General features: G+C 44.0%; 2 protein-coding genes and 1 long non-coding RNA gene across 4 annotated transcripts; 1 reads left to right on the top strand and 2 right to left on the bottom strand.

Annotated features, from left to right (window-relative positions):
- Positions 1-50: 50 nt before the first annotated feature.
- LOC142889013 (UDP-glucose 4-epimerase-like) lies at positions 51-3,997 on the bottom strand. Of its 2 annotated transcripts, none has more exons than XM_076027542.1 (11): positions 3,866-3,997; positions 3,016-3,145; positions 2,794-2,909; positions 2,039-2,152; positions 1,632-1,808; positions 1,437-1,550; positions 1,278-1,344; positions 1,113-1,198; positions 942-1,019; positions 588-702; positions 51-476 (listed from the first exon to the last, which is right to left on the bottom strand). In XM_076027542.1, exons 2-11 carry the CDS (start codon positions 3,134-3,136, stop codon positions 412-414), a joined length of 1,053 nt encoding a protein of 350 aa, XP_075883657.1. In that variant the 5' UTR covers positions 3,137-3,145; positions 3,866-3,997; the 3' UTR covers positions 51-411. The 2 variants fall into 2 exon arrangements, with proteins under 2 accessions (XP_075883657.1, XP_075883658.1); XM_076027543.1 differs by having other exon boundaries at positions 2,794-2,903.
- Positions 3,998-4,155: 158 nt separating this feature from the next.
- On the top strand, positions 4,156-8,835 carry LOC142889018 (uncharacterized). The gene is made up of 3 exons (XR_012926773.1): positions 4,156-4,549; positions 7,744-7,870; positions 8,696-8,835. It is a non-coding gene; the product is annotated as an uncharacterized LOC142889018 (long non-coding RNA).
- LOC142889012 (UDP-glucose 4-epimerase-like) lies at positions 7,217-13,004 on the bottom strand. Its single transcript, XM_076027541.1, has 11 exons — positions 12,986-13,004; positions 10,701-10,830; positions 10,508-10,623; positions 9,452-9,565; positions 8,635-8,811; positions 8,440-8,553; positions 8,281-8,347; positions 8,112-8,197; positions 7,938-8,015; positions 7,731-7,845; positions 7,217-7,605 (listed from the first exon to the last, which is right to left on the bottom strand). Exons 2-11 carry the CDS (start codon positions 10,819-10,821, stop codon positions 7,520-7,522), a joined length of 1,074 nt encoding a protein of 357 aa, XP_075883656.1. The 5' UTR covers positions 10,822-10,830; positions 12,986-13,004; the 3' UTR covers positions 7,217-7,519.
- Positions 13,005-14,209: the final 1,205 nt, after the last annotated feature.

Genomic DNA, 14,209 nt, shown 5'->3' with positions numbered 1-14,209 from the left:
TTTCCCGAAAGGCTCAGCAAGAAAGTTAGTCAACAATGTCCAAGAACAACTTAGACTAGTCTCTCAGTCCAGTTTTATTATGGAGTGATAATATCACTTTCCCTTTGCTTTACAAAAATGATCTGTTTTCATTGTTAAAGGACAGAGATCAGTACATTACAAGAGACATATCCAGCATTCATTTTAAAAATACAACTGCATAATAAATCGATGGTTGTCACTTTCTTCTGATATCGACATTATTTTAAAAAATAAATTAACTGTGGAGAATAAAAGGTAAGTCATGGCAAAATCGATTCATCTTCTCTTGAGGTTTCATGATTGCTTTTTTTTTTATGTTAGTAAAAATGAGAATCTTCTTGCTTTGGTCCAGTGATTTGGTAGAGTGACACTAAAAGGACGCAGGTTGCATCAAGAGGCTGTGTTTTTGGAAAATCCAGTGGGGTTCATGGACTGCCAGCGCCACAGATCCTGACCTGCACCGTTTAAAAAAAAAAAAATACATGTTTACATATTAATTGAAAATATTTTAGAGGTTCATAAAATAAATGAATAAATATCCATTATTATTGTGTGGCTGTCCTTACACATTCTTTCCAGGTCATATTCAGCCTTCCAGGCCAGTTCCTTCTCCGCGAGGGCCGGGTCGGCGTAACACGATGCTACATCTCCACTCCTACGTGGTGCCACTTTGTACGCGATCTATGGAGGGAGTGGATCAAGGCAGGTCAGTTAACGAAAAGACAAAACAAAACAAAACAAAAAAAAAACTGACCATGAGAGGATCGTCTTGATTGTCATTTTTTGCTTTCCTATTCTTTAACCCAACAGGATAGCACACTGTACCCATTAACAGCCTCCTTTTCTAGATTACTCTCAAAAGGCAAAATAGCAGTGTTGAGCTTTTTAACGTACATAGCAGGAACCCCTTGGACACTCACCTCCCTCCCTGACGCTTTCTCCATGGCTTTCACCATCTGCAGCACAGAGTAGCCTTTCCCTGTTCCCAGGTTGTAAACCTGCAGACAAGAGAAACACATTCCCGGTGACTGACTGATGCATGTGAAGGTCCAATGAGAGTAAATCACTTTTGTCGTACATCATTTTTTTACCTTGCACCCACAGCCCTCTTTCAGCTTCTTCAAAGCTGCTATGTGTCCCTTGGCCAGATCCACAACGTGAATATAATCTCGCACACCTGCCAAGAGAATCAGTACTTTGCTGACAGGGTTCTGAACTACAGTTTACCCACTTCAGTGCAAAGCTTGATCTATTACCTGTCCCATCTACTGTGTCATAGTCATCTCCAAACACACTCAGGCACTCCCTTCTGCCTACAGCAACCTATGACGCACATACACATCGATTAAACAAAGTGAACGCCAGTGGACAGTGGAATTAACAGTGCGTGGTCTCTTTTCAGAGAGCTCACATACCTGGGCAACATAAGGCAGCAGATTGTTGGGGATGCCCTGAGGGTCCTCTCCAATCAGGCCAGAGCAGTGAGCGCCGATAGGGTTGAAGTAGCGCAGAAGCACTGCATTCCAATCCTGGCCGAACACCAGCGACAAATGTCACAATGCAGCTTGTGAATCGGTGATGGAAAGCTTCTTGCAAAGGTTCATCCATACCTTCTCAGCTAAACAGTGGTCCTTGATGATCTCCTCAATAAAGTACTTGGTCTTTCCGTAGGGGTTGGTGCAGCCACCGACGGGATGCTGCTCGTCAATTGGAAGACGCTGAGGGTCTCCGTACACTGTCGCCGAACTGCTGAAGATCAGATTGTGCAGCCCGTGAGCCTGCATCACCTGGGACACATGCAGGTAGCCACACGCATGGCACACACATGTTCAGTTAGCAGCCAGTGGGACATCATTCTGCAATATGCATCCATCTCAGATATCAGCCAAGGGGTTTGGCAACACAAGCTGGGCTTCACGCGTTACAAATTAGGCCGGCTGAAGCGTTAGAAACATTCAAACTCCTGTTGATCGTGCACTCCGAGACGGCAGAATGACAGAGACAGAAGACGACTGACCTTGATCAGGTTCATGGAGGCGGTCAGGTTGACCCTGTAGTAGAGCAGCGGCTGCGCCACAGACTCCCCAACAGCCTTGAGGCCTGCAAAGTGAATCACTGCGCTGAAAGAATGCTGCAACCCAAAACAGATAGATAACATTAGTCAGATATTCAATTGAAAACAAGGGAGGAGGTGAACAAAAGATCTCCAGAAAAAAACAGCATATTTTAACCCTCTGTTTGCAACAGCTTTAGCATTAGCGACATCTTTTGACTGAAAATGATGTTTGCTTGAATCTCCTACACGTTTGGAAGGAGACAACAATAAGGCAGCCTTGAGGAACTTTCAGAGAGAGTAACAAAACACCTCACTGAGGATGATTTCACTGCACTGTGAGCGGCACTGTGAGTGTAAAGAGGGCTGATTTTCAGAATTGTGTGTGTTAGCACTTACCTTCTGGTCTGTCTTGGTAAATTTAGCAAAACGCGGGCTCATTAACACCAGTATAAACTCCTCTCTTACACAATTATAACAAATAGAACCAGTGAGAAAATCCTTCACAGGCTGTAAAACACAAGCGTAAACTATAGATATGCTAAGTATCAGTGTGGACTTTGATATCCTTCATCAAGCCATTGTTGGTAAATGATGAAATCTCTTTTTTTTTTACGACACACTTTAACTCGTTTACACTTTATCTTGAGTCCAGTTTCCTCATGAATCATGTTTCTGTCGGTGTTTAACTCCTCCCGTTCCTCCATGTGCTCTCTAACCTTTTCAAAGAGTTTTTCCAAACCGGGCTTATCCAAAAGATCCAGTTCGTGGAACTCAACACTGGTCCCGAGGAGCTTCTCTATCCTCAGAATGCTTTCCGCTGCACCGCCTTCTCCTCCAGGATGTGCAGGTTGTAGGGAGTGTAGAGGCAAACAAACCACTTCTGTTAAACAAACAGTCAGAGCAAACACGTCTTGCGGTTTTTCAGTTGGCAGATTTACCTCTGACGGCGTTGCTGAAGTTGTCGACCACCACTGGATGGTAACCGGCTTCAATGAGCTCCACCACGCAGTGGCTACCGATGTAGCCTGCCCCACCCGTGACCAGCACCTTCTCTGCCATTCTCAAAACCTAGTCAGATAGCACACACACACAAAGTCAACATCCTATTCAGTGGACTGCGGAGTTATTTAATCCCAGTTTAAACGGCATGGTCCTGATTGTGACAGAGGCGCTGTGGTCATAAATCACATGCCGCCGTGCCCTTGAGAAACAGGATCTTCAACATCGTCTCACTTATTCTGCTGTCGACACCTCGTCTTGACCGCTTATCCCCTTTTTTTTTTTTTTTTTTTTTTTTTATAAATGTCCACGTCAGCAAGTCCACTTAACCTGTCCTAACCGCGCCTATTCATTTGCGAGGGGGCAACCACATTTAATGTGTGTGTGTGTGTGTGTGTGTGTGTGTGTGTGAGTGTCAGTATTACAGACACTCAGACTCTAGGGTACGTTGACTGGAGCACAGTTAGGTTAGGCAGCAATTTTACATGTACTTCAACGGGTGAACCCCCTCCAGCGACGTTTCTTCCGCAATGACATTGTGGGACTTTTCACACAAACAATAAACTGCCGTAAAGCGGTAAAAAGAAAAAAAACGGAACTCACAAACACGGCTGTACGCATAATTTAAGAACATGAAAACGCGCATAGTTTCTGACCGTGTTGTCGTTCCCGTTGTCATAACTGTTTTAAAGGGCCGTTATTATTGTTTTAAAGCGACTTCATCTTAGCCGACTCACGCCGCAAGCTAACCGTAAAGTAGATAAGATAAGAGGCAAGAGGAAGACTCACCGTCTGCCGTGTGTTAGGGTGAGGGCAGCCGCAGACTCGCAGCACAGTGCCGGTGAGGTCGCTCGGTCTCTGGGAGCGAAACCGAACGTGTCTGACAGCAGCGGGTGGAGGGATGGAAGGAGTCGGATCATCTGGATTTTTTTTTCTTTTTTTTTTTTTCTTATCCACAGGACCTTGAACGCCCTGGACCAACGTCGGAATCTCAAAACATCCTGCTTGTGTTCCTTCAAAACAAAAGCACCACAATCCCGAACATCATCGTGCACGTCCCGTAGAGAACAACTGCGACAAAAAAAATAATCAAGCGAGCCTTGACGGTTGAAGTGCCTTTGGGTTTCAGCCACCGCTCGTGCCGTCGGTCTCGACTTGGAAATGTGGGTTTTACGTTGAAATGCAAGCGGATCCGCAATGAGTCTGATGGGTGTCTTGGCCGTGTTTGCACCCCACCGTACACATCCCACGACGTCAGACGAGGCCACACCTCCGGCCAGACACACACAGAAGAAGCGATTGTGCCGTGTTTGCCGGCCCCAAGCGAAAACAGACGGGTTGCTGTCGTGGACTTTGGACCGAGACGACGACTGAAGACTGGACACTGATGAGTATTGAACGCGGGGTTCCTTGTCTTGAGCCGAGCGCGGTAAAATGCACAGCACACCGAATCTCTCTGCTTGGATCAAGGGTGTAGGTGTTAACAAACTTGAATGCGCATTTGGGCGAGACAATTAAATGTTCACGCGCAACGTCTTTGTTTGTGCATGAGTGACATTGATATTGGGCGTGTGATCACACATTTACATTTACATACGTTCTGCACGCAGCATCTGCATCTCAAAAAAGAAGAGCAGGTTCGTTACTGCATTTCTGTCCTTTAAAATTGATATCGACTTACTAATAAGTAGCAGTAAAAGCGTGAAACAGCAAAACAGTAATGACAACGTTCAATATTGTACCATAATTGGTGTGTGTGTGTGTGTGTGTGTGTGTGTGTGTGTGTGTGTGTGTGTGTGTGTGTGTGTGTGTGTGTGTGTGTGTGTGTGTGTGTGTGTGTGTGTGTGTGTGTGTAACTAAACTTGCTGGGAGGGATGAGCGGAAGCTCATCGCCCTCTACTGGTACTTATTAAAGTTACTAAAGACAACTTTTCAATGGCAATAAATGAGTTTATCAGTCCATTGATGCCTAATATGTTACAAATCATAGCAAATCATTATATTATGACATTGTCCATCTCCGTGAGTCGGACCGTATCGCACAGCCCAATGTTTTACGGCAAGCTTAACCCAGAAGAACCCCCGTGTTGAATAGAGAGAATAGAAATCCAGTTTACAGTGAAGAAGAACCCCGGGGCAGTTTCATTGTGTGCTGTTACTGCACCGTGTTTGGAAGCATTCAGCTACATTTTTTAAATTTATTTATTGGATTTTGTGAGTTTGGCTGAACTGACCGATCACAATTATGTGACCGGTGTGAAGAAAAATAGATATACTTCATAGAGTTTAAACCAAGACAAACCTCCAGAGCCAGCACAACCATAAACCTTGGTCCTAGATTCATGAGACGGAGGGAATTTCTTGATAAGACCTGAAACCAAAAACAAACATGTGCAGAGGCTTTTTTCCCCCCTCTATAGACAGCAGGTATTTACGCACGTTTGTCGTACTTCTGCAATCCCTTGGTAACAGTTCTGCAATTTACATTGTATGAAACAGAGTAGCAACAATGTAGCCATAAGGTGTTAGTTACTCCATGATGTTACTGTTTTCTGTCAGTCTGTCAACCCCCAGTTCCAAACAGTTGTCCTCTGTTTGTTGTTGTTGTCCAGCATTAGATTTGAGGGATGTGAATCCTTGAATGTGTCACGATTCGATTCTGATTTTGATTCTTGAGGTCACGATTCAGTTCAAACAATTCTAACCCTAACCCGAACCCTTGATTTTAAGAATTGATACCGTGCATAGTGTGTCAATCACCTTAATAGCCTTAGGCTAGTTGACGCATGCAGGGAGGGAGGCTCGCGTTGCTCTGGCCGCGTGGCGTAGCTCAGCGGAGGGCGCTGCCAAAGGTGGCTGGTCAGGTTCACCCAGACGCACCGCCTCGGCCAATGACTTGGGTGCCAGAGCTGAGCCCAAAGTTCTTGCTCCTGCATGGAAGTAGTCCGTGATTTGGCTGCTACCAAAATATGAGGTCTGCGCAACAGTGGATATAGGTTTTTGTGGTTGGATTTATTTGATGCTTTTTTTTTTTTATCTGTGTTCTAACATGGAATTGTGACCAGAGGATCAAGGCAATGCTGCTGTTGGGGGTGTGGAATGACGAGGGTGTTCCGACGGTGCATATCAAACAGCTGATAAGTAAAAAGGTGCAGCCATGTATAGGAAGGTTTTGCTCTCTGTTGTGCACGGACTTAGTTTTAGGTGGGTCCTGGAGTCGGGAGCTCTCCAGTGGTGTACGTGTGGAGTGTGTGTGTGTCGGTTTCCAACTCGTGTGTTTGGACAAGGGCAAATGTTGTGACAACCGTTTCCTTTTCCGTTTGCCAGGCAGTTGTTTTCCCACTATTTCTAAGCACTTCCTGTGCTTGACACATTCCTCCCAAACTTTCAGCCTAACTCTCGCCTTTCTCTGTCACATTTTCTTTTTATTTATTTCAACCTACTTTCTAGAGCTTTCCATCGGATTTAAACTTAGCGATCCCCAATTTGAATCCCAAATCTCTCATCCCGATTCTGTGTCTTCGGTTTATGATGTCCACAATGAAACCCTTGGAGGAGGGCATGCGTCCTTACAGCTCGACTTACTGGATCCCAAATTGATACGGTTGCCATTTCTGACCAACAGAGGGCGGTGTTTACCTAGTAGTCCGTAAAAGTATTGGCAGTAGGCCCATCAATGATCTAGTTCCGAAGAGGCCGATTCCACTGCTGTTTTCTTATTGTTTCCCCCCCTGAATTCAAATCTTTGAAATTTAGGATTTCAAAGTTTTCAGCGGTAAAGTCATGTAACAATTATGGTAAATACGTGTGTGTGTGTGGCGCTTCAGCTGTATATGACCCTCTAAAAATAAATGTACGTTTAAGCCAAATCTGTCATTTCTACGATGTTTTCTGTTGAATGTATACATTAAACAGAACTAAATGTGTAACTGAAGAAAATGTCGACATTTGACAGCGAAACAATGGAAAGAACCTGAACTGATAAAACCATGCACTGACATTTTGACGGTGTGTGTGTGTGTGTGTGTGTGTGTGTGTGTGTGTGTGTGTGTGTGTGTGTGTGTGTGTGTCCGGACAAGAGACTGAAATTTTCGTGACGTATTAATTTATTTTGAGAAGAACTTGTGACGTGACATGAAGCACATCTGTAAATATGCATTTTATTCTCAGGAAGAAAGTCAACTGTAACAAAATTACTTATTTCATAAATAAAAAGAGAAATATGAAGCATTATTAATAAATATAACAAATGCATAATACAAGTATGGTTATACGTTTCTTCTGATTTAGACGCCATTTCCAAAATTAATTTAATCTTGGCTAAAGAAAAAAAAAGGAAGAAAACATCAAACATGACAATCTATGTCTTTCTTGAGATTTCATGATTGTGTTTTTGTTTTAAATCTAAAAATAAGTAATGCTGCTTTGGTCCCATGAGTGACACTAAACGGACTTGGAGTTGCTTGACGAGTTTGTGTTTTTGGAAAATCCAGTGGGGTTCATGGACTGCCAGTGCCACAGATCCTGACCTGCACCATTAAAAAAAACAAACATATTTAGATATTACTTAAAACTAATCACACTTATTTTAAACTAACATTAAAACCATTTCATATACACTAACATACTGAATGGTTACTGTGGCTGTGCTTACACATTCTTTCCAGGTCATATTCAGCCTTCCAGGCCAGTTCTTTCTCTGCAAGGCGACCGTCAGCGTAACATGATCCCACATCTCCACTCCTACGTGGTAACAGCTTGTATTTGATCTACGGAAGGAGTTGATGAAGTCAGGTCAGTTAATTGAAAAAAAAAAAAAGGGATCGCCTTTATTGTCAGTACTAACCCCTTGGACACTCACCTCCCTCCCTGACGCTTTCTCCATGGCTTTCACCATCTGCAGCACAGAGTAGCCTTTCCCTGTTCCCAGGTTGTAAACCTGCAGACAAAAGAAACACATTCCCGGTGACTGTGACTGATGCATGTGAAGGTACAATGAGATTAAATCACTTTTGTCGTACATCATTTTTTTTACCTTGCACCCACAGCCCTCTTTCAGCTTCTTCAAAGCTGCTATGTGTCCCTTGGCCAGATCCACAACATGAATATAATCTCGCACACCTGCCAAGAGAATCAGTACTTTGCTGACAGGGTTCTGAACAAACTACAGTTTACCCACTTCAGTGCAAAGCTTGATCTATTACCTGTCCCATCTACTGTGTCATAGTCATCTCCAAACACACTCAGGCACTCCCTTCTGCCTACAGCAACCTATGACGCACATACACATCGATTAAACAAAGTGAACGCCAGTGGACAGTGGAATTAACAGTGCGTGGTCTCTTTTCAGAGAGCTCACATACCTGGGCAACATAAGGCAGCAGATTGTTGGGGATGCCCTGAGGGTCCTCTCCAATCAGGCCAGAGCAGTGAGCGCCGATAGGGTTGAAGTAGCGCAGAAGCACTGCATTCCAATCCTGGCCGAACACCAGCGACAAATGTCACAATGCAGCCTGTGAATCGGTGATGGAAAGCTTCTTGCAAAGGTTCATCCATACCTTCTCAGCTAAACAGTGGTCCTTGATGATCTCCTCAATAAAGTACTTGGTCTTTCCGTAGGGGTTGGTGCAGCCACCGACGGGATGCTGCTCGTCAACTGGAAGATGTTGAGGGGCTCCGTACACCACTGCTGAACTGCTGAAGATCAGATTGTGCACCCCGTGAGCCTGCATCACCTGGGACACATGCAGGGAGCCACACACATGTTCAGTTAACAGCCAGCGGGATATCATTCTGCAGCAGGCAATTGGTCCTAGGTGAAGGGCCAGACAAAGAGTGGTTCACAGGACCCCCATGAAAGGAAGAACAAAGGCCCAGAGTACCCTGCCTGAAGGGTCACCAGGACCCTGCCTTGGAGCCAGGTCTAGGGTTGGGGCCAGTAGCACAACAAGCAGCTGGTGGCTGGGCCCAGCCTGAAATGGAGACACGGGTCTGCCTCCCTGTGGGCTTACCACCAACAGGAGGAACTGTAGGGGTCCAATTGGGCTGTGGTGGATTGGGCAGTGGATCAAAATGTGGTTATGGAAACTGGGTTTTGGGACATGGAATGCCACCTCTGTGGTGGGGAAGAAACTGGAGCCGGTGGATAAGATTGAGAGATACCAGTTAGATGTAGTAGGCTCTGGCACCAATTCCTTCAGAGAAGTTAGATGATCTGTTACGCTGGAGTTACTGACGGGGAGAGGCGGAGGGTGCGTCCACATTTTTGCCATTGTCAAGTTTGGGTTTCCCTGTGAAGGAAACTGCCCCTGCGACTCGGACATGGACTAGCAGTAGACAGCGAGGCACACGGACAGAAGACAGAAGACGACTGACCTCAAGCAGATTCATGGAGGTGGTCAGGTTGACCCTGTAGTAGAGCAGCGGCTGCGCCACAGACTCCCCAACGGCCTTGAGGCCTGCAAAGTGGATCACTGCGCTGAAGGAATGCTGCAACCCAGAACAACGGTAGTCAGATGTTCAAGTGAGAACAAGGCAGGAGGTGAAGAAGAAAAAACTGTTGGACTGTTAAAAGTGTTAGGAGACTTTGTGAAAACAATAATACAATTAGAAATGTGCAGCTTAAAGTAAGTCAGCTTACCAAAACAAAGTTACAATGTACTTTCAAAGTAAAATGTCATACTTTACATAAATGTAATTTCTTTTGTTTTGGAATTTTGTAAACTGTTCAGATCACCAGAAAACGGCTTGATGTCACTAAGTTTGGAGAAATATTAGTGCTGCCTATGATGTCACAAAGGGCTGTTTCTGAGAAGTGTTTTGGTTTAGAAGAACTGGTCAAAAAAATGATAAAGTGGGGCTTCAGTCATTCCTGGATAGTTCCTTGCCAGCGTGGGCCCAAATATTTTTATGGATGACACACTGTCTCAGATAAAATCAGAATATTGAATGAAACATTTTACAGTGTTCATTCTTTATTTTGACTCCACTTTTATAATGACTCATATTTTTGCCAGTGTTAACCATTCATGTACTCTAATGCATTGTCTTTCTTTTAAGGCTCTTCCTCCCTTTGACATGTTTCAGCAGAGACCTGTCACTTGGTGGCGTGCGTGACACGTCTTTATCAGCTGGTGTTGTGGAGGCGGGACCAACCTGTTAGTTTTGACTAACAGGTGAGTCACGCCTCCCACTGTCTATTCACCTTTCTAGGACTCTGAACTGACTGCTGGAGGCGTGACTCACCTGTCAAATCTAGCAGTTACACGTTAATACCAACCACCAGCTGATAGACGTGTCACAAAATCCACCAAGTCACCAAGTGACACTTTCTGAGGAACACGGAAAAGAAAGATAAAAATCTATTCAAAAAAACAAAAACAAAAAAAAAAACAGAAGGAAATTATCTTCACGACCTAAAATCCTTCTTACCTTCTCGAAGACTTTTTCTAAGCCGGATTTATCCAAAAGATCCAGTTCATGAAACTCAACACTGGTATCGAGGAACTTTTCTATCCTCACTATGCTCTCTGCCCCACCTTCTTCTCCTGTGTAACAGTAGGATATAGGAAGTGTCAGGGACAAACACAACAGAAGAATGTCTGTTGTCAGTTTGCAGGTTTACCTTTCACAGCGTTGCTGAAGTTGTCGACCACCACTGGACAGTAACCAGCATCGACCAGCGCCATCACACAGTGGCTGCCGATGTAGCCTGCCCCACCTGTGACCAGCACCTTCTCTGCCATTGTCAGAGCCTGTCGACAAAACGCGTACACGTATACAGGGTCAACACCTATTTAATGTACAGGAGCCTGTTTGACAAATGAGGGCCAACAAATTCAGAGTAAGTTTAGTGGAAGTTGAGTTTGTGGACCTGCCCACACTAAAGCAGTCACCATGGCTACGGTCAACCAGGAGAAGCCCACAGACAGCAGCCGACTGGAACAAGAATTCTCAAGTGCTTATAAGGTGAGTTTGAACACATTGTTAGAAAACAAAACCCTAGGATAAAAATAGTTTACTTATTTAGTATTTATTCAGGAAAACGTGTATGAAAAGAACAACTGGAATAGTACTGAAAATGAACATTACTGAAGCACAACTACATGAGCGTGAAGTGGCCTTGAGAGCAACTTACAATGATGAATATCAGAACATAATTCAAATATGTTCCATTCTGTCGCTCAGGGTCAACTCGTGATACATTCTGGGTCGGCCCCGACCCCTTGGGTTCACTTTGGCTATGATTTGTGCAACATTACTGCGTGTTCCATGGATGCGGCTGATCACGCTGGGAAATCTCATCAGCGATTCACATCACTGAATTCAGTCTGAGGTTGCTGCACCTCATCATTTAAATTAGAATCACTGCTGTTAATATGCATGACTTTCAATACATACTCATCAACACAGCCGTGCAGTTGTTATGAGTCTTTCATTATGATGACCTTACCCTCTGTTGGTGTGTACGGCTATTGAAAAATTATGTAATATATTTTTTTAAAAAGCTGGAGTTTATTTTGTGTGTGTGTGTGTGTGTGTGTGGGGGGGGGGCTGCCTTCTTCATTTCCATCTTTCACCATGCATGGATGCCACTTTGTGAAGTTTTCTTAGTACTGCAGCAGTGTACATGCTGAGGAAACACAGCGAATGAATGATGAATAAATAAGAAGACATTGCCTCATTCTTCCTTCTCACCATCCACCTGCACAGTCTGCTATCACAAACGCTGCTGATTGCAAATAAAGGCGAATGTATTTTTTCTCTCTTATCATTTCGGTCATCGCCCGTCTCTGTGAAACAGCTCACATATCAGAAAACCCTTTCTTTCTTTCTTGGTTCGCTAACCTGCTTTGACACAAAACAAACAGGTGACATGCTGCGATTCTCAATCCTGCAAAGACACTGTGCTAAAATACACAATGCAGGGACGCACCCAAAACGAAATTACGCAAGTCTCCATTGTAGCTGCACACCTGTTGATCGACATGACCCCACGTCAGCACATACCCATCCACAACCTGTCTAACCATATTCTATTATAAGAGTGACGACGACTTGCATATGCCAGTAAACACTGTGAGGAAGGATTGTCGACGCTGAGAGAAAATGAGATATTCTGATGGAGTCTAGAAGAACAAATCCGACGTGAATCCACTTTACACAGTAAAGGCGCCGCGTTGAGTCGAGGGTTGAAGTTGATGGCCAAAATATTAGCGTACAGACGGTAAGAAGAAGAAGAAGAAGAAGAAGAAGAAGAAGCAGCTGAGTGTCTCTGTGGTCGCGAAAGATACATGTTGATGCTCTGCTTACTGTTGCCCTGTTCTGTCGTCTTTTTTATACCCACGTAATTCAAATTACTCCCAAATGTTATCGATTACTTTTGTTCCCCGTGGCACCGATCACTCACAGGTGCAATGAGTTTAATCGCGTTCCTTTGAGAAACGCATGAAACATTTAATAATCTTTTTGCTTTCTATGCAAATAGACATTTACGGTTCAACAATGGTGGTCATGTCGCAAAAAGCGCCAGTATGACTGAGGCTCGGTTACTAAAAATACGCTTATTCTGGGACCTTCCAGTTGTCAAAGGCTTCTCACTTTACCACGCGGAGTAGCAATATGCACTTCTGTCTCTTTCTAAACTTATTTTTCTTTACTTTTTTTTTTTTTTTTTTTTTGCCAACGACTTATCACAAATTGAGGAAAAACGTGCCAACGTACATCTTGCAGAATATCAAGTTAAAATGTCGTTATCATCGGCACTTGTTTTGAATGGCTATTGATTCAGCGGTACATCAACTTCGTAGTGGATTCCGGGGCCGAGGCAGCAAACAATCTCACTGTGGAACTAATACACACACACACGCGCGCGCGCTGAGAGTGAAATGTCAGTGAGGACAAACTTACTGTGTGGATGACATTCGCAGCAACGGTGTCAGCAGGTGAACGTTTATGTACTGTTTGGTTTGTCTCGACGTTTTCCCACCTTTGCAGGTAGCATCCGGAGACAAGAGGATGTGACGTCGATAGGAAGAAGGCGGGGCAGGCCACGAACCAGGTAGTATTGTAACGTTGTTGAAACGCGTTTCAGCTCGTGTTTCACTATTTAATTGGTGCGTTTGTGGTACTGTCCTTTAAGAGGGTGTGGGGTGTGGGGTGTGGGGGAAAACACACACCATACAAACGTGTACAGTCCATGAAATTGACAGTAACTGACCAAAAATAAAATAGAAATAAATATTGACAGTTACTGACGGAGCCATTCTTCATCTTCTTCTGAACTTTTAACGGTGTGTTGTGTGCGGTGACAGAGGGGGGATTATTTATTTTTTTAGTGACGTGCTTATGTAAAAGTTTTATTCATTCATTTATTTATTTATGTATTTAGTTTGTTTGATGAATGTAAAGAGCAGCAATAAAATGTTATTTTTCAAAATCAAATCAAATATTCTTCTTCTTCTTCTTCTTCTTCTTCTTCTGTTTTTTAATTTTCATTTTTGCATAACAGCCAGTCTACTAAGCACATAAATCTCGCCTGAATAAGAAAGTCGTGATGTGACCTCATGGGGAGAGGACAAAAAAACAAACCCTTCAGGCTTTTGGTGTAATTAAGTCATTAGTGACCTCACACACACACACACACACACACACACACACACACACACACACACACACACACACACACACACACACACACACACACACCTGTCTGAGAGATTATAATGAGGAGCGTCTTCTCTTTGGGGATGAGCAGGAAGGATGGGATCAGGATTGGGATGAGCAGGCAACATCAGAGGGACAGCGAATGAGATAAAACCCGAGAGGCCAGACTGAGATGGTTTGAACACGTACAGAGGAGAGTAGAGAGGAGGTAGAAGGATGCCAGGATGCTACTGGATGCAGTCAATGTGGACGTGAAGTTTGTTGGTGTGAGAAAAAGAGGATGCAGAGCTTATAGATGGAGGCAGATGGCTGCCTGTGACCAAACCCCAAGGAGAAGAAGATAATTTAATGTTTTAACGTATAATGCAGTATGTAGACTCAATAACAGACACAGCCATCTCATCTCAATTTCTTTTTCCACTCATGAACACAACACAAGGGGAAAACAATGTTTAAAGGAAAAGAAAA

This window comes from Nelusetta ayraudi, unplaced genomic scaffold (assembly GCF_046127955.1).
Source record: "Nelusetta ayraudi isolate G7.1 ecotype Tasmania unplaced genomic scaffold, CSIRO-AGI_Nayr_v1 ptg000021l, whole genome shotgun sequence".
NCBI lineage: Eukaryota > Metazoa > Chordata > Actinopteri > Tetraodontiformes > Monacanthidae > Nelusetta > Nelusetta ayraudi.
This window is presented reverse-complemented; position numbering and strand designations above follow the sequence as displayed.